The sequence below is a fragment of the Ophidiomyces ophidiicola genome, assembly GCF_022830035.1.
Source record: "Ophidiomyces ophidiicola strain CBS 122913 chromosome Unknown scaffold_8, whole genome shotgun sequence".
NCBI lineage: Eukaryota > Fungi > Ascomycota > Eurotiomycetes > Onygenales > Onygenaceae > Ophidiomyces > Ophidiomyces ophidiicola.
The window spans coordinates 294995-314493 of NW_026054648.1; the positions used below are offsets into that span (position 1 = coordinate 294995).

The 19499-nt window shown below is 49.7% G+C and overlaps 6 protein-coding genes across 6 annotated transcripts; 3 read left to right on the forward strand and 3 right to left on the reverse strand.

Moving 5' to 3' along the window:
- Positions 1-507: 507 nt before the first annotated feature.
- Positions 508-2247, reverse strand: LOZ57_002778 (uncharacterized protein; the record flags this gene model as incomplete). The annotated part of the gene is made up of 2 exons (XM_049251839.1): positions 508-981; positions 1780-2247. The coding sequence occupies 2 exons, from the start codon at positions 2245-2247 to the stop codon at positions 508-510; spliced, it is 942 nt and encodes a 313-aa protein (XP_049109157.1).
- A 1859-nt stretch (positions 2248-4106) lies between these two features.
- On the forward strand, positions 4107-5826 carry LOZ57_002779 (uncharacterized protein; the record flags this gene model as incomplete). Its single annotated transcript, XM_049251840.1, has 2 exons — positions 4107-4859; positions 4918-5826. The coding sequence occupies 2 exons, from the start codon at positions 4107-4109 to the stop codon at positions 5824-5826; spliced, it is 1662 nt and encodes a 553-aa protein (XP_049109158.1).
- Positions 5827-6073: 247 nt separating this feature from the next.
- LOZ57_002780 (uncharacterized protein) lies at positions 6074-8254 on the reverse strand (the record flags this gene model as incomplete). Its single annotated transcript, XM_049251841.1, has 2 exons — positions 6074-7789; positions 8249-8254. The coding sequence occupies 2 exons, from the start codon at positions 8252-8254 to the stop codon at positions 6074-6076; spliced, it is 1722 nt and encodes a 573-aa protein (XP_049109159.1).
- A 536-nt stretch (positions 8255-8790) lies between these two features.
- Positions 8791-11636, forward strand: LOZ57_002781 (uncharacterized protein; the record flags this gene model as incomplete). Its single annotated transcript, XM_049251842.1, has 2 exons — positions 8791-8838; positions 8922-11636. The coding sequence occupies 2 exons, from the start codon at positions 8791-8793 to the stop codon at positions 11634-11636; spliced, it is 2763 nt and encodes a 920-aa protein (XP_049109160.1).
- A 407-nt stretch (positions 11637-12043) lies between these two features.
- On the forward strand, positions 12044-12790 carry LOZ57_002782 (uncharacterized protein; the record flags this gene model as incomplete). Its single annotated transcript, XM_049251843.1, has 1 exon — positions 12044-12790. The coding sequence occupies one exon, from the start codon at positions 12044-12046 to the stop codon at positions 12788-12790; it is 747 nt and encodes a 248-aa protein (XP_049109161.1).
- A 2091-nt stretch (positions 12791-14881) lies between these two features.
- LOZ57_002783 (uncharacterized protein) lies at positions 14882-15448 on the reverse strand (the record flags this gene model as incomplete). The annotated part of the gene is made up of 1 exon (XM_049251844.1): positions 14882-15448. The coding sequence occupies one exon, from the start codon at positions 15446-15448 to the stop codon at positions 14882-14884; it is 567 nt and encodes a 188-aa protein (XP_049109162.1).
- Between the last annotated feature and the right edge of the window lie 4051 nt (positions 15449-19499).

A 19499-nucleotide genomic window follows, 5' to 3' on the forward strand; every position in this document is an offset into this window, starting at 1 on the left:
CTTCGAGGGTGGTTTGCGATCATGAGTGAACCTGTGCGGTGGCATGTACGGACTGACAGTTCGTCGTGTTGTCCCCAGAAGGTCATTCAAGCCAAGACATGCTGCATGGGCGCCATTGGACGATGGGAGTCCGATCCCTGTTGGTGGATCATCGACAGGGGTCGGACATGCCAGGGATCGGACTCTCCCCACCTTCAAAAATAATGAGCCTCGCAAGTTCGCAACAGGCTTGAAGTCCACCAATTTCTGATTGAAGCTGTGCTTCAACGCACCTTTTTCCAAATACAGTATTATGTTGCTGAGGCGGTGCTATACGCGATTTTCAGCTCGCATGACGCTCTTGAGGTGATATTGAGCGATGCACTCGCCTATAAATTGGGGGTGCTCCCCGGACATGGACTCACTCCTCTGGATCAAAACAGCAATATCAGAGCCTCAAGAAAATAGTTCTAAATATCACAGTTGCCCTTTGAAGGTGCGCCGGTTTGCATTTTCCAGGTTATGATTCTATTTGAAAACTGACCTATTTCGACAGCTCCAACCATCCCCTTTTAATTCACCATGAAGCTCACCATTGCATCCGCCGCCATTGGCGCTCTCCTCATCCAGACCGCCAGCGCGGCCAACGGCTACAGCTGCGCTCCCAGCACCAACGTTATCGGCCAAGACATCGTCGGCATCAAGGGCGTCGTGGAAGCGTACAACGGCAACTACCGCGTTTCCGGCCGCAAGAGCAGCAACTTCGCAACCTACGGCACCGCGCTTCTGACCATGCGCCGTACCTCCGGCATCCCCACAGGATCGACCCATGTGCGTGCGCAGAACGTCGCGGCGAAGATCCAGGATATCATCCAGTGCTGCTGGGAAAAGGGATATACGAAGTGTGTGGGCAATGGAGATGTCGTTGGCGATCAGGGAGACATTATCAATGTCAACATCGCTCATAATGGTTGATTGGATGGGTTTTCCGTTGAGAATTGGCTGATTACGCAAATTTCGTGTGAAGTAAATAACGACTCGACAAATAGTGAGAAGGTGCTTCGTTGCCACCATGTTACCCCTTGCTCCTTGCACATCCAATCAAACATTGCATGCACATCATCGTATTGAGTCAACAGGCCATTTCATGGTAGAGGAATGTTGGAAAAACAATTAGTATTACGACATATTTAAGGTGGCAAACTGGCCGTTTGTGCTGAACCTTGTAAGCGGTTGTACTTGAAATAGCTGGTAGTTCTGCCCAACCATGGCCCTATTCCTTAAAACCCAAAATTTCTTCTATAAAAACATTGAACTCCAGAACCGCTTCCACTTTCTCTTGTATTTCGAACCAGCCCACTTCTGTCATGGACTAACTACATCACCTATTCCCATTCTCTGGCCTACTGTCAGCGACAACAGTCGATTCATCAGAGGTCTACGCTCATAGTATGGTATAAAATTATCCTTGACCAAGACTGATTGGGTATATGAGATATTCCCAAAAGAGTATCGCCTGAACCACAATATAGCAGGCTGACCATTATTTTGTCAGATCCTTCTATATCAAAAGCAACTGAACTCATTCACCAGTATCAAATTTCAGTTATTTACCCCACTTTCCCCCATTCTCTTGTTGCACTGCTCTTCCAGCCAACAAAAATATGGCCATGCTTTTCTCATCAATGGCACAGCATAGCTAGTAACCATGATCGACGGGCCAAAACGGATTGCGAACCATCTCCGGCAATATTTGTCACGCGATACAGCAGCTCCTGTCAAGCAAACCCATATAAAAACTTCTGGGGCATACTGTATCCAAAATTTTGGATCAGTTTGCTCGATAAAAGACTTTAGATCCTGCAGAAAAGCTTCCAAAGAAGTCTCTGAAAAGGGATGAGTATAGTCAATGACAGCTCCGGTGATTAAGGCCGCCAGTTTGCAGCATTTTTCTATCATTTTATCGTTTCCAGTAAAAAAGTTATCGCCTTCAAATAGCTCCAGAAACCTCTGTCGGGCAAGATGCCACTTTGACCCCCATACCTCATTATGCGTGTGAGAGAATGAAATCCATGACATGATCATGTCGTAAGTACGGCGCAGGACCAAATCGACGACATTTATAGATTGGTAGCTTGGCCTTATATCCTGTTCTCTGATTGTAAGCAGAAATTCGATTGACGAGAGTGCGGATCTCGGGCCTAACTGTGGGCCTAGAATGTCTGCATCTATATTCTGATTATGTCCAAGTTTAGGATCTGACGACATCGCACTATGAAAGATACCTCTTCGATAACGTGAGCCGCCGAATTCTAGGAAAATTTCTTATAGATGGCTGTATGCTGGACTCACATGATAATTAGATCTTCAAGGAGGCCGTTGAAACCTAAGTTCTTCAAACCACCTCTGCAGCTGACCATGTGCTGCAGGCCTTGGGAATGTATCTTCCGAGCATGGGCATCATATCCAAGTCCCTGATAAAAATTAGCGAGCCCCATTACTTCAAAACAGAATCAATACCTCCATATGTGCCATCGTGAGGGCTGAGGCAACCATAAAGTCATCCGCCTCTCTGGAACGTGCAAGTTCTTCTTTCAGGAACTTGAGAGTTTCCATTCGATGAAATATTGTTATTTGGCTTTCCTTTTGTTCATTCAAAGCATCAAAATGCGCGGAAGCGCCATACATAGAGGAATGGAACATGCAAGGGTTGCGAAGAGCGCTTGGTACCCAAATGTACCGCAGTTTATATGCAATACTTTCACATTTTGCCGATCTTCGAAAACATGGTCCCGATTCTACAATATCTTGCATCGAAGTAACTTCACGTGGGATTAGAGATGTTGATGCAGCGAGGGCTGCCATTATGCTCACAATGCTCCAGTAACCTCGACATATACCAACTGGGGGAGATCGGAAATGAGTTGGGGTTGTCAATCTGTCTGCTGATTTGCAACTTCTCTGCTGCTGGCGCCGCTGCCCGCAATTCTCTTTTTTTGGAAGTGCCAGTCACATACTCTTCACGCCTTTCTTGCTTTTGAAGACGCCGAAGCTCAGTCTTTGGATGTGGTGCTCCATAGGTACATCTATAGAGGTATCTAAAAAGGTGCCTTTTATTAAAGTCTTGATACAAGAACGATATAGAAAATTCTCTTCGAGGAGACCAAGAGGGTCTATGGTAGCTTACCTTTGGCACGAAGCGCAGCTGGGAAATGCCCGATCGCATTTCTTCTTTCGTTTCCTACACCTATCACACGATATTTCCACCGGTGAGTTAAACATATGGCTGTCCGTACTCATATCGGGCTAAAGCCCATCCAAACTCATACGACAAGACGAGCAAAATACACAGCGGAGTTCACGATGTTTAAATATCTTTCTTCAAGTCATGCGTCCTCGGAAATATCAGGCATCGTCCACGACTGAGTTCGAGATCAGCAATTTTTCCTCGGGTTCTTTTTCTTTTGGTTCGCCAGTGACCTCTCAGCTGCACCGACCGAAGTCGTTCGTCCCACATGGACAGCAGGGGGCGCAGGGCTCGCTTTTGCAGCAGAGTTTCGATGCACCATCACCCAAACAGCAGAGCATCATCCTTCTGCAAGTTGGAGACACAAAAATAGGTGCAGATTATTTAGGTTTTGTCAACATTATTCTTCGATTTGATGGGGCCCAGGGCCCACAGCGGCTCTTTGAAGTCACGGATCTCGCCTGACATTAAGATTTCACCAAGCAATGCCGGCGTGCAAGGATGTTCGTCTTGGGAGCCGAGAGTGAGCGCTGCAAAACTTTGTTTCCGTTTAAAATTATCTTGCAGCCTTTCACGACGTCTCTGCAGGCCTGGGGGTGAAACGTCTTCAAAAAGCTGTTTTTCGAAACACTCCGATAGGTAGAAAAAGCAATGTATCTTCAGGACGTCTCTCGCTTCAGACACCAATGAAACCGGGTGCCTTCGGCCTTAGCGCCTCTGTCTTGGATGTTGGCCAGAATCATGAGGCAAGCCGCCGCGAAAGGCTGCACTGAGAACATAACTAGCCGAAGCCTCAGCTTGAGAATTTTGCCCAAGATGTGTCCAAGTTCTCTCTTGTCCTCTTGTCCTGCGGCAAAGGCAGACAAAACCTGTTTCGAAGATGACCGACATTTCGCCTAGGCCATGTCTAACGACTCCGTTTCCTTCGAAATCGCATGTCCCTTTTAGCCATATTATTCAAGCAACATGGGCAAGTCTGGTAACATTGATACTTGGCTCAACTTTCATCCTCATAATTGCATTTACTACGAATAATAAGCCAACGACCACGGGGATCTGGGTATCGAACGCGCCTGTCTTTATCTCATTGGGAGGTATCATTATCAAAGGAAGCCTTGGTGCCCTGCTTGGTGTCGCCCTGTATCAACACCTCTGGTCTCTTCTTGCAGTGCCTGATGCCAATGGTGGACACCAAAATGACGGGTTGAAGCTAAAAGAGGTTGAATCGCTTCACCTTGCTTCCCGCCTCGCAGTTGGGATGTTGGTAGCTCCCTCTGCTAGAGTCGGCTGGTTTCTGGGGTTTGCTGGCCTTTTGTGCACAGGTGTTGTTGTTCCTGCTCTTCAGGCCGGAGTCAAAGTTGTTACCCGTGTCGAAATGACACCAACTGATGTCTCCATACCGCACGCGCAGCTAGATTACCGAATGGCGACAACGGGAACAGCTCTCAACTCCCCAGAAGGTGCTCGCCCTAATGTCAAACGATCAGCTATTACTGCCGTCTTTGGAGAAACAGTGGGCTATTCATATACGAAGCAGAATGTATCGGGGAAGGCAACTTTTGGTGAGATTTCGTATACTGATATTGAGTGCAATGTTGTAATTACTGCAGGAACTGTCCCTCTAGCTAGCAGTGTAAGCACTTCTTTGGCTCGCTATCCTTCTTGACAAGCAATATCTAAAACGGCTGCAGACAGAGTACTACTACAACTTTACCCATACCTTTACGGAGCCCATAAAAAACGGTTCAATCATCACCGCATATGGCTCCCTCAATTTCAGAGCAACACTAAACAACAATACCCACTATCTTGTACATTCCTGCGTCCTTCACCCGGCGACTGGCAAATGTAGTACCACCCTTGCTGGGGGGATCGGTATCATGAAAGACCTCCGTTGCAAGCGATCTTCTTGGATCAACCCCGTGCCTCATGAAATCAATGGCCCATCGGCAGGCTTTGTTGCAACTGCAGCAGCTTTTATTTCGGTTTTTGAGGGGGCTGCTTGGAGTTCCACTCAAGGGCGACCCCAGGAAAATAGCACTTTTATAGAGGCATCAGCCAGATGGACAAACAGAACCTCGTATATTCTCTCCAGCGATCTGATTTCTCATATGCAAAGAACACTATGGCATATTCCCATAGGTGCTAGGCCTCTCGATGTCCCAGAGTCCGAAATAGGGGGCGGTGCTGATCCGAATGGTACGGTTGTGATGAGAGTTCAGGACGAACGGAACGTGCTCATAATGACGATGAATTATCGGATCCTTATTCCTGTTGTTGGGATTGCAACTCTAATGGGAATTTTGTCCGTGACATATCTGGTGATTGCGCCGAATAGAGTCCTGGGGCGCTTAATGCGTGACTCCCTGGTCCATACGCTTACAGTCGGTGGAAGATGGGGTCCTGGCATCAGGGGTGCGTGTATCCTCAGTCTGGAAACCCTGCTGCGACAAGTAGGACAAGAACGGTACATTTACGGGGTAATTGACCCTGCCAGCCCGTCGACAGCTGGTACGTTAGGTTTAAAGGAACTCGGCGGTGCCGGCCCGGGGCCTAAGTATGGTGACCCTTTAGAAGGTTTATACTATGGAGGCAGGTAGCAAGAATGCGCTTGTTGGCTGAACGTGAGATGAAGTCGACAAGCAGTTCCGATACGCCGAGCAGGCATCCATTTTGCCGTGGGACTACTTGTAACTTCTATAGATGCTAATTTCTATTTCCCACGAAGCTACAGAGAAAATATTTCTAGTACCCTATCGCCACTCGCTTCAGCTTTTTCCCTCCTTTGTAAACCAAATTTGAGTTAATAGCCTGTAGATAGTAACGTAGAAGGGTGTTCAGGAAGTTTTAATTTCTAGGGCCTCGAACGAGGATCTCCATAACCCTGATCCGGACTTGAAGCCTGTACCCATTTTTATCCGTGACGATACTTTTCCTATCATAAAATCGCTCTCCTTCCTCCAGTTCATGAAGATATAATTTTGCCTCAGTATCCATAGTTCCAGTGAAGCTAGGGTCAAATTTTTGGGCCTTCGTCAAATGATTGGTCAAGTAGGTCATCATCTCACGATTTGCTTGCTCATTTGCATGCTTTAGAAGAATAAACCCTTCTTTTCCATGAGTCTGGCGAGGAAACTGCGCGTAATATTCGATTTCTTGGTTTTTGCCCTCCATGTTTTCGGGGTCCACTACGGAAATATGTTCAGTGACGATATAGATTTTGTTTGGTAAATATTGTAGTTTCCGGCGACGTTGTTTGGGCACAATTGCCTCTTTCACCAACTCGCGTTCAATCCGTACCTGTACAAATCGGCCAGATGAAAATTCCAAGCTTTGCTCCCGAATGCCACCATCTCCGAAATTGCATTTCATTTCAAGACCACTTCTATCTTCAAGTTTGCAGGAAGTGTAAATCTTCGCAATTTCACTTCGAAGGCAGTCTTCTGCCCTGTTCTTACTGATAAATGTTGAGATGAATGTTGTTCCAGCCGAGGAGCTAGAGTCAAAAATGTACACATGGTAGTGCCAGAACGACGCATCCTGGCTTCCAGTATCACTGCCATCGCAGTCTTCTTCAAAATATTCGGCGTCTTCCTCTTCTTCTTCTTCAAGTTCTACTTCGCTCACCTCATCGGTTTGATCACACGACTGGGGCACAGCCATTCGCTCCCTTTCTCTGACGGTTGGACATTTACATTCTTCGACTGCCATATTAAAAGATGAAGATTCCTTGCTATTTGGGTTAGAAAGGGCCACTTTCTCCACAGTATTTCGAGCATTATGTTCAGCAGGTGGTATTTGGGACGAAAATTTTTTTCGAGTTATTGGCATGATATTTTTAGAAATGGCATACTCTCTTCGCTCAATATTCCGTGCAATTTGACCTAATCTTCCTCTTTCCGGGGCAGATAATAGAATTCCATCATTAAGCTTTGCCCTGCACGCCCGATACTCCTTGAGCTCTTCCTTTGTACGAGCATGGTCTGGATAATTTGCCAAAAACCGAGTGAGAGCCGATTCTGTACGCTCTGCATATCGGAGGCATGTCGCATATGCCTTGTTTCTTTGGAACAATTTCTGTTCCTGAAAAGACTGTAATTGTGAGAAGCGGCCATTGTCTGGGAGTTTTGGGGTTTCTTGTGAAGGATAAATAGGAGGGGAGTCGGGAAGGGATGTTAGGCTTTTTGGCAGACCGAGATAGCCCTCACGACTGGCCTCAGATCTGGTTGCCAAATTTCCGAGTTGAGGGGGTACAACAGAGGGGGTATTTCCCCGATTCAAAGACCTTGGGCTTCCTGGAGCGGATGGGCTGCTAAGGGCGGGGGATTTGCGCACTGAAGTATGTCCCGGGGCGGGCCAACCAAACCAGCTTGTGTCTTCTTTATTGTCGCTGGCAGTGTAACTCATTCCATTCTCTTGATGATCGGTGGTTTCCTTGTCGGACGTCTCCTTTTCGAAGAGAAACTTGATGATGCTTGGTGGTTGAAAAAGCTCATCATCTTCAATATTCGAGCTGCCTTTAGTATTTGTCGATCCATCTTTCTGTGGTAGTAACGATCCTATCTGACTGCTAGATAGTAATGTTGAATATCTATGGCGATGCTTGCCATTGCCTCTGGGTAAGACCATGTTGAAGCTGGTGAGCGAGGAATCGGGTGTCCCCGTGCAATACCAAAGAAAATCTAAGAGAAGGGGAAACTGTCAATTCCAACTTCCTTCATTAATTAGGATCCTCAGGGCGCGTAGATCTCACTTCAGTGAGAAAAAAAATGGAGGACAAGAACTGAAGTAAAGCCGATTCTATATTTGAATTTGAAAGATTTTGTTTCAGAAAATCCCAGTAGTAAGTAAGGGGTCAATATGGTAGAATATTCAAAATAGCACTTGATACTGCACTATTCTACTTCAGAGTAACCCCAGAAAGCTTCATAACTTCAAAAAGTGAACAAGCTCTGAGCAAGACTAGACGAGAAAGTGATCTTGTTGCATTTTCAAAGTGAAGAAGAGAATTGGTTCTAGCACCTTCATGCACGCTGAGTCGCCCAGATAGTATACCTCCTGGATATGGAGGTGCTGGGAGAGCATTCGTCCCAACATTATGTGTCAAGCCTGGTGTTCAGATTCACAACCACCCATACTGTTGAAGTAGGGGTTTACTGTGTAGTCAGATACACTTGTCGTCCCATGGTTCATTGAGGAACAGAGCCTAAATTTTTAATAATAGTAACCAAACAAGAAGCAAGGGCATCAGTTGGCCCGGTATGTTTTTAATAAGTGTTTGGCCACTGGTAACGTCGGCGGAGGGGAACCTTGGTTGCTGGGCGGCTCCGCTGTTCACATGACTGACCTTCGAGACTTGGGCGGCCATTTCTTATCGCCGATTTGAATGACGCAGACAAAAAACTCACGCCTGGTATTGCAGACATAATTGAGTTCTAAAAGACAAGTCCAGTCCAATTATATTGCTCACCTGGGGTTTATCTGGGGTCATAACCCCGTCTCCCGCATGCGCGGCTGAACCTCATCCGTTGCATCTTCATGCAGCCTACGTTTGAGACGGGAAGATGGCAAACATGGAACTGGTGGATTTGGAAAAAGAGCTGACTTGTTCTGTAAGCATGGATATACCCTTTTGTCGATGCTATAACTGTTCTAGACGATAAGCTGCAGAAACGGTTTTCTAACGCCTCTCAAGATCTGTACAGAATTACTCTACCAACCGCTAACCGTTCTTGACTGCCTCCATACCTTCTGCGGCTGTTGCCTCAAGGAGTGGTTCTCATGGCAGCAACTGCACCCTAACTTAGGACGAAGCCCACGGTTTACTTGTCCCTCTTGTAGGTCTGTTGTCCGGGATACCAAACATGACGCGAAAGTCACCACCCTTCTAGACCTTTTCCTCCGATCACACCCTGACAAGGAAAAATCTATCGATGAAAAGGCTGAAATTGCCAAAAACTATAAACGTGGGGACGATGTTCTACCGGTGGAGAGAAACCCCGCACGGACGTCGCGGAGTGACGAAGAAGAGGAGGAAGACCGCAGGTTAATGGAAGAAGTCAGAGAACTTAGTCTAAGAGATTCTCATGAAAGAGGAAGTTACAGAGACTCCCGTTCATTCACTTCCCGGACCCATCGCGGAGCAGATCAACCCAGTGACCAACAGAGGGTTGAAGATGCACGGAGAAGAAGACGTGCCGCAAGGCAGACGAGTACTACGACGCGGTCACGAAGTCCTCTTGATAGGAGTGCGGATCGATCAAGGCAAGTAGAGCACCAAGCCAGCTTACGGTCTCTTCTCAGTAATCCTGATTTTACCGAAACTGCCATTCAAGAAGAAATTTTGAGACAAATCGCTGAAGAAGGCCTATTGGATGGAATCGACCTACAAAGTCTTAACCCCGAGCAAGAAGAGGAACTTACAGAGCGCATAGCGGAGGCATTTCGAAGGCGCCAACGGCACAGAACTAGGTCACATGGAGAATCCAGCGGAGCCGAGGGGACTTCTTCGAGACAACCACGGTCCCGTTCACACAGCACAGGTGGCCGACATGCCACTCAAATAAGCTCTTCAGAGGATAGTCGAAGGCACCTATTAGAATCAAGAGGCACTGCTTCTGCATCTCATCGAAGAAACGCCTCGGATCGTGGAATTGGCCGCAGACGCACTTCACCCATTCCGGGATCATTAGAAGGGTCAATTACACCCGCTCGACGATCTGCCACCGATGTCTCAGAGCATTCCCGCGACAGCCGCTCACGACCTAGAACTCACGCAAGCTCACGAAGTGGAGCTGCAAGTGCCAGTGACCAAACTGGAAGGTTGCATGTTAGGCAACATCGTGGTAGCTCAAGATCTGACCAACGCAGCTTACCAGACCGACATAGTTCAGACTCTCCAACTATTGTCAACTCCCCAGTTTCCGATACTTTCCAACCTCCGTCGCCCAGGACTTCAAATTCGAGCACCGAGCAAAGTCGCCACAGATCGGACTCACGTTCAAGGTCGAACAATATACCAAATCGTTCAGTTGTTCCATCATATGTAACTCCGTCGCCCCAGTCAGAGCTATATAGCAGGACCTCGATTCCTTCGTTCGTCGAGCCGTCAATTTCGTGCGAAAGGTGTCACCAGAAACATCTAGAATACGAACTCCATAAGATATGTACCCTTTGCAAAGATGGGGCCTACTGTCTCTGCCTAGGTTGTTACCGTCGAGAACTTGGGTGTCTGCACTGGTTCGGCTTTGGCAAGGCAGCACAGACTCGATTCGAGAAAAGTTTGGAGCCTTCTTCTACGGAACAGCAAAAACGCGAGGGCCCACATAGACTTCGATCTCGCAGATATATACCTCCTGCAGAAGAAACGATCCTGTCCGTTAGCAGGGAGAATGAAAGACAGACAACAAACTCAGACCCGTCAACTAGACTGCAAGATGGGCTATTCTGTGACATATGCCACTCATTTTCGGATGATTGTTTTTGGAAGTGCAGCCAGTGTAACGAAGGCGAGTGGGGGTTTTGCAGCTCCTGTGTGGGCCGAGGAAAGTGCTGCACCCATCCACTTCTCCCGATCACGCGCGTTGACGAAGCTACTGGAAACTCAATGCACTCTGTTCCGGCTAGTAGGCGTAATTCGGCGTGCGTTCTGGTCCCAGGATCCAGCCTCGTTGTTGAAACAAGGCGGTACGGCATATTGTCGTTCTCAACCAAATGCAATATCTGTGCATATCCGATCCCGCCTTCTGTCACTCGATACCACTGCCCCACTTGCGAAGATGGCGACTATGATATTTGCACTAATTGCTACTTGAAATTGGGTGCAACTGGAAGGATCAGCAGGGACAATGGAAGAAATGGCTGGCGGCGATGTCCACACAACCACCGCATGATCATCGTTGGGTTTGAGGACCATGAAGAAGGCCAGAAACGCGTCGTAGTAAAAGGGCTAGTTGGCGGGTATGCATGGAAGGATGACTTTGGCCCAACTATCTCCAATAATAGCGGTACCAACCGTTCCGAGAGCGCATCTCCCCACAGTCCTTTATCTCGCCAAGACTCGGATCCATGGGAGTGGCCCGAAGGCGCGAACCCTGATGCTCAGGTCAAGGGGAGTCGGCGCAAACTCAATCGGTCGCGGCACCATATCAGTGCTGGCTCAGCAGAAACACCAAAAAACACCCTTACCATGCGATTTCCGCCATCAGGCGGAATTGGGCTGCGTCTAATTGCTCTCTGGTCGTACTACCCCGAACCAGAAGAGACAGATGAAATCATGTTCCCTCGAGGTGCAGAAATTACCGAAGCCGAGAACATCAACGACGACTGGCTATGGGGCTGCTATGCTGGCCAAAAAGGGCTGTTCCCGGGAAATTATGCGAGTGTTGTGGAGGAGATAGGAATGGTGTGATTAATTGATGAAAGATGATGATTTAAATGTATTTATGGCTCATGAGATTGGTTTTATTCATAGCTAGGTGTGATGGTTGAATTTGAATCATGTTGCATGTTGAGGAGTGTCAAGAGCAAACCCCTTTTTCTGACACTAGCGCACTTCCCTGTCAACAACCTCTCACCAAACGCTCAAAATCTCCACCAACACTTGTGGATGCTGAGAACAAATGGAGGCACGCAGAAGATGCAAATACACTCACTCTACTCCCTGCAGCTGTAAATCCACGTGAAGCATATATTCTTTGTTTGAAGCCTAGGGTGGAAAGCAGGCTGCTCCGCCCCTCCATCAGCAAGCCTCTCAACCAAATCACCGCCGCCGCACGCTCGACAGCAGATCGATAGATCTCGCAAACCTCCGCCGACATGTCGCCCACGATACCATTCACGCCCGATCTTCCCACGACGCTATCCCTCGCTGCCGCCCTCTCCTTGCTCCCTCTCTCCCTGATCCTCTCCTTCGTCCTCATCCCCTCCCACAGCCCGAAATACCGCGTTATCTTCTTCTGGCACGCGTACGATGCGCTCACGCACTTCCTGATCGAAGGCTCGTTTCTCTACCACTGCTTCTTTAGCTACACGACGCTGCCCTCGCACGCGTACGCGGTCGCGCGCGCCAAGCCCTATTTCCTGAACCACGGAGACAGGCTGTACGGGCCGGCGTACGGCGCAGGGCCTACGGCTAGAATGTGGCAGGAGTACGGCAAGGCGGATGCGCGATGGCTGGGCTCAGACCTGGGTGTGATATCGTTGGAGCTCTTGACCGTGCTTCTTGGGGGCCCTGCTGCGCTGTACATCTGCTACCTGGCCTACAAGGCCACGTCCTCGGCGGTCGCGGCAAAAGCGGGGATGTACAAGGGAAGATTGTGGTTTGTGGCTATTGGGCTGGCTGTTGCTGAGCTATATGGTGGATTTATGACTTTTGCGCCGGAATGGCTTTCGGGAAACACGGCGCTGGAGACGAGCGATCCTGTTTACTTGTGGTTATACCTGGTGTTTTTTAATATGCTATGGGTATTTGTGCCGATTTGGGTTCTGTGGGCTGGCTGGAGCGAGATTCGCGGGGCGTTTGTCGGAGCTGCTTCATCCTTGAATGGGAAGAAGAGACAGTGAAACGGAGTTGGATATGACATGCTTCGAGGAGTTGGGTGCGGAAGACGGACGGACAGGGGCCCTCCCACAAATTTGGCCATAAGATTTCCAGTTTTCAGTTTGATGTAAACAAAATATACTACCTAGTACGAGGAGATATAACACCCCATATATATACACGCGTCACTTACTCCGAAGGTTGTATAGGCCCCTGAAACATCATTTTTAACTAAATGGTTTTACCAGTAACAAGCTATGACCTTTCATTGGCTTCTAGCAAACGACTAAACGAGCCCAAAACACGTCAAGCCGATTAAACGTTTACATGATATTCTGGAATAATTATGGCGCGCCAATGCTCGCCTATCCTGGCGCGTGAGCGTCTGCCAACCCCAGCCAAGGAGCCAAACACAAAAACCGCCTTATGATCAGGGCCCACCAGGATCGTGAAGCTTGTATCGCCCAAGAGTGCTGTGTGTGGCTGTGCTGGGCCTTGCAGAAGAAGCCGTGAAGTTCACTGGCTCCTTGGTGGCTTTAGCTTTCTTGACTGGCGACAACGACGAGAATAGACCATTTTCTCGCGCGGGCAACCAGGGCCTGCGATGCCTCTATGTGCTGAAGCCGCTGTATCGACGGTGCTCTCCCATTACAGTATAACCGATAGTTACTAGTATGTAACTAGGTACCCACTGTCCCAAGGAGAAATCCTTTGCAAACTCATACCAACCCTGGGGCGGTACTGTCTACGGAGTACAAGGACAGTGTCCCCCCTAACTTCGCAGGAAGAGTGATGCCCTGCGGGTGGCTGAAGTCCCTTCAGACTGTCCCTCACCATGGAGAGTATGGTACGGAGTATTGTATGACCATTTGTTACCAGCCCAATGTCCCGGGGCATGCGACCAACGACGCGCAAGCTCTCCGACATACCGTGAATAACTCTCATACAGACGATACAACACTGATCAATATTGTCTTGGGACCTGATATATCGTAAAAGACTTGGCGGACGGAGTATAGCAAGAAAAACGAGCTTGGCGGTGAATAGAATATCTTCGATGAATGGTCAGAAAAGCCAAAGGAAGCTTTTAGAATAACATAACCGGCAGCATCTTGGGCTCCCGAGCCAGCCATGTTCTTTGTTGCGCCGGTCAAACGCGCAACTCCGCGTCATCGACGACGCATGGCGTTCCTGGTGCCACAGCTAGCGCTCAAGAATGGGCATGTTCATGGCCCACGTGCAAATCGAATACGTGGCGCGAAGGATGGCTTTGGAGACGATGCACCTGGACCGGCCGAGCAGGGTGGCTACTCCGTACTCCGTTCTGATTTCTCTAGTCGTGTGGCTGCATTTGGATCGTGAACGTGGGGGGAGGACTAAGATGGCGTAAAAGCACCGGGGTGAAATACGGTGAGGGGGCTAGGGAGATTGGGCGGGAATTGCTAAAAGGTTGTTCGGGTGCTGGATTACGAAGAAACAACCCGGAGTGTGCGTCAAGGATGGTGGTGTTCCACGGTTCCAGCCCGCGAGCTTAACTTTCTGCCAAACTTAAAGGTGATAGATATGTGGCTGCTGGTGATTTGATATTCCCCAACGTTTTTTTAGGTTTCTTATATGTGCTACACGTACGTACTCCGGATGCAGGCTTGCATGTACTGGCAAGGTATTGAGACATCAGTAAGCCATTAAATTCAGCAATCTATCAGTATATTCATGGACTTGTGCCATGTCAACGCTCTCAAAGGCGTGTAACTCAGTCCGACTGGGGACAAGCTAGAAAATGCATGCGACCAGACAAGGGGAAGAACGGCAACGCTAACTAACTAAGTAGTTCAGCAGATGAGCCAATCAAGGCGCAAGCCACAGGCTGCACAGTCACAGTAACAGTAGTGAAGGAAATCATTTTAACATGCAAAAAAGGTGTGATCAGAAAAATGTCTCAGCTGCGCGAATATTCCGCTGTTACCATGGCCGTGTCCAATAACAAAACGTTGTGGCGGCGGGCAGTCAATCCCACCAGCATTAAAAAAAGCCAAAAGGTCAAAAAGAAAAAACAAAAATTATGACTAAAAGAAGCAAGACAAATCCCACCAGGGAATTGTGGTTGCGATCGCTCAGCGACGCCGGGGCGGGTCATCATGGCTAGGAGGAGCCTTGCCGTCGCGCTCGCCGTCACGCAGCAGCCCGCGCACGCTGTCGCGGATGCTGAAGCCGTTGAACAGCCAGTCGTTGGAGTGGCGGCCGCAGTAGTTGACCGTGTTACTGAGCCGCCTGTGGTCGCTGGCGCTGCGCCGGTGGGACGGCGCGGGGAGCGGGAGCGAGGGCGAGGGCACGGGTGCGGGCGCGGACGCGGATGTGTCTTTCTTCCTCAGGGGCGGAGCGGAGGCGTAGGCCGGCGGCGACGGGTATGACGCGCTGAAGACGGGCGGCGGCGAGTCGGGGTAGGAGTGGCCGGCGGGCCGGGCGTGCATGTCGACGGGCGATGCCATGAGCGGGCGGGCGTCGAGGGCGTCGGGGGGCGCGTGGTCGGTGAGGATGGGCGCGGGGGCCTTGGCCCCAGGGCGGTGGGCGCCAAACAGGGGATGGTGCTGGACTTCGGGCACGGCTTTGTCGGCGGGAGGATCGTGATGATGGTGGTGGTGGTGGTGGTGGCCGAAGCTGGGGAGGTGGAGCGCCGACATGAGGGACGATCGCTTGCTGGCGGAGCCGCAGCTGGTGCTGGAGCTCTGCGATCGGGTGGATTGCGACCCCGAGTCGGTACGCGGGTTCATGCTCTGCGCGCGGGCGTAGCGGGAGCGGGCGTGGATCGGACGGCGCCGGGCGGGGAGCTATGAGGAGCTATGAGGGTGGGAGGATAGGGGTCGGTGCCAGTCCAGCGGCGGGGCTCGCTCTCCAGGAGGGCAGCGGGGAGGGAGTCAGGAAGATGGGCAGCAGCAGCGAAACAAACGGGGACCGCCAAACGAAACACCGGCGACGCGGCCCTTTTATAGTTGACTAGCTGCCGCGTTGAAGCTCTGCGCGCCGGCCAACGGGTGCTCGTGCTCGGGGCGTGACGTACGCCACGCTCGCAAGTAGCCAGGCCTGTGGCGCCCCGCAGCGGCCCCCGGAGCGTCGGCGGGCCAGCCCTGTGGCGGGCGGTGCTGAGCCGCATCCTCGGCGCCGTCTGGGCGTGACTCACCCCCGCGCCGCCCGCGCTGCTCCCTAATTAAATTAGTTGATGCGACATGCTGGCCGTAGGCCGCGTACTCCCTCCCCACAGCCCGTCCTATCGCCAACCTGCCCGCGAAGGATCGCTGCTGAGCACCGTCGGCTGTCCCGAGCCCACCCCGGCCTTGCACCTAACCCCCGCCTATTCTTGGAAATGCCGCGAAGGATCCATTTGGCGATAAGCTTCTGCGTCTACGTCTTCTTTCCAGCTCGTGCGCCCCGCCCGCCCAAGACCCGCGCCTGCACCACCCGGCAAGGCTGAGTCCATCGCCGCCCCCCCCCGTGATGTCGTTGGCGCCTTGGTTCGCGCTCAACGCCCATGGCCATGCGCCTAACTAGCTGATTCCTCCAGGTCATGCCGTGGTCACACCCTCTGTTGATTCCTGCCTGCTCTTCTGGAAAAAAATCCCTCCAAGTCTTCTTATCTCTACCCTAGTCTACCCTAGTCACCAGATCCAATCCTCATTTCATCATCCAACTAACCATCCGACAATACCCCGGAAGGCTGTCGATTACAAACCTACCTTAATCCTCGCGCCAGTAGTAACTACCGCGTATCGCGATGCATATAGGGTAGACAGCATTTGGAAATCAAGAGACGTTTCTTCACAAACGACATGCAAGCATTCCGACTGGCCTTTCTTGCCGCGAGACTGAAAATGCCGCATAAGCACTAACTAACCCTGGCCTTTGCTACATTCGGAGATCAACCCAGATCGTATAACTACCTATCAGCGCCATTTAAACCACCCAAGTTGATCGCTGTACTCCGTTCTCCGCACAGGAGCTGTTGTATGTTAAAGCCCAACATCCAACTGCGAGAAGACTTAACACCCTTCTACTCCGATTTCTCGCCATTCCATCAGCTGTTTCCTAGATCTGCAACTTTTTTTTAGCTTTATTTTTTTAGCTTTGTTAAAACTCAATGATTTTGGCGACGCGTTTGCTGAAGAATCCTCTGCGGTTTCGGCTGCACTGACTATCCGTTGATATGCACGAAAGCTTGTACGATCTATTCTCTGAACACGTCTTCACTCATAGTATTCGTAGTCAGTACCCACAACACAATTATTGTGGTGTAAGGCTACATGATGTTCTAGCGAGGCGCTGTCGATCCCGGCGAGTAGCCAACAGCGTCGTCAGTTTCCTCATTATTATGCACTGTACATTAGCCTTGGCTCGAGTCCTGTCTTTTTCGTCTGTCGGTGGCGTATGGGTTCTCCTAAGTATCATCGCAGGTATGTAAATCATATTGAATTAGGTAATGCTAGCGTTTTCGTAGTCTTGCCATGAAAACATTCGCAATTCGGCACTATCCAGCACTTAGTATTGGGCCACAGCTATGTATCCATAAGGAGTACAGGACTGTGTATCGTTTATCACACTGAGATTTGTGTAATTGAGTTTTGACCGATCTAGTAACGATTGATGAGTCGTGAAGAGTCATGAGCTCTAACGATTGTTCCAACTACGTGGTTCGGCTTGTTGAAGCTCCAAGATTCGGAAAAATATAAACCCCGAGTTTGGCGCCGGCCCGAAATTCACCCGTTTAGTTAACTTGACTAGCTGGCCTTCCAACTTCAACACCGAGCCAACGTCTGTCTTATCAACGTTTAGGTAGAACCCATCGAGCATGTGCTTGTGCTTCGCCTTCTACATCACGCTGCTTCTGTATGCAAGCAAATAGACCATCCTCTTCTCCTTTGTTTCAATGAGCCCCCCCTCCAGTGTTCGGGTTGGGTTCAAAAATGCCAAACAAAATCTCGACTGAAAGGTCGCCATTTCCTCTTATACACCTTCGCCGCTTAAGCAAGGCTGCTGCCATATGATCCCACCCGACCCTTACTGCCACCAGGATTCTGTGCTCCCCGACTTCCGGTACAGCAGGGCCTGGGAGATATTATATGTCCATTACATTGCAGCGACGCCCATGGAGCAAATATCTGCCGGTGGTTTGTAACCTCCGTCAAGGCTGGGAAATATCCCTATTACACGTATTGGAATTGGCTCCGTCAGCCATTACCGAATGCCGCTTTAACTAACTAACCCAATGAGGAGCTTAAAAATGTGGACCGTAGTCAACAAGGAAGTTTTCTAGCTTGATACTACGGGTTACTGTCCCTATAACATGAATGTCTTCTAATGATTGCCTTTGACAAACGGCACTGTAATCGTTGAGCTGCAGATTACCCAATGTCGCAGCATACAATAGGTCCTTATAAACTTATATATGAGTAGTATATCAGTTTGATCTCAACCCTCCTCTAGCGGTGGGAGTTGGGCATACTTACAGAAAGGGAGGAGCCCGCAGGAGGTTGGTATCAACCGAACAGGCCCCAATTTCGACCGGCTTGCATAAACGTCGTGTAGTTAATCAAGTTCTGTCATTGGTATGAACTCGAGGTTTATCCGACAGCATGAGAATAGCGTTGGAAGCATTTTAATAGAGGGATTAGAGAGAAATAAATTAACTATACAAGTACTCCGTACGGAGTAAACGATTCCGATTCGTGCATTCTTGGTCGATTTGTCACGCTGTGCCCCCTGCACCACCCCCGATATTTTCCTTCTCCGAGATCATTTCGCGCTGCAACAGAAATCCAATCCCATCACATTCGACTTCCGCGGAGATGCTTGTCCGCTGTGAGCTCTGGCATGAGCACGGACACGCGCGTAACTGACTATTGAGCAGGGACTCGCCACATCGAAGAAAGCGACCCGGATTAGTTATTATCTCGTGTTCATTCGGCAGGATGAGGAATCAACGGCCCCAAACGGTTCCGCTGGATGCCGTGACAACCTGATTGTGGTTTCTGGTGTGCTCTTTGCATATTGCGCCCATACCCCCCCTCCCAAAGCTAACCGGTTAATTACTGGTGCAACTGTTACTGTCGCCTTATGTAGCAGGAAATGGCACGATACACGAAGTCTAACTAGGGCAGCATAAGGAGAAGAGGTCCGCGGAGACGTCGGCCGTCTCTCCCATTCGGGCAAGGCTGTCAATACCCGGCGTGGCATAGAATGCGTATTTATACGGAGTGTTGTCCAGGATAGCGGTGCTTCCTGCAATTCTTCGCCTTCTTATCCAATCGTATGACCATATATTGACCCAAAGAACGGTTTTCGTCTCTCTTCATTCTTCTACAATACCCCAAATTTGTCAGAAGGCCATATATCACCCGTTGCCTCTTAAATCTTAGACCCCTTTTCGAAATGCTATGCACAAGAGCACCAACGGGACTTCTAAGGCAGTTTTCGGGTAGACGAAACATGTCAGTCAATCTTGGGCGAATGGGCAAATTATCCTATCGCTCTATCCTATGCTATGGGATATGAGGAAATTGATCCAATACTCATGTGTTTTCTTTACAAGCCTGATATCAGCTGCTTCTTCAATCAGTTCAATACAACACCGCAACACAGCTAGCGAAGCTTGTAGGGAGAAATAGGCTCATCTTCATAATACGATCAATCTAATGCAGATTAGCTCCACCTAAGTTTCCCTTCGCTCGCCCGCGCGCGCAG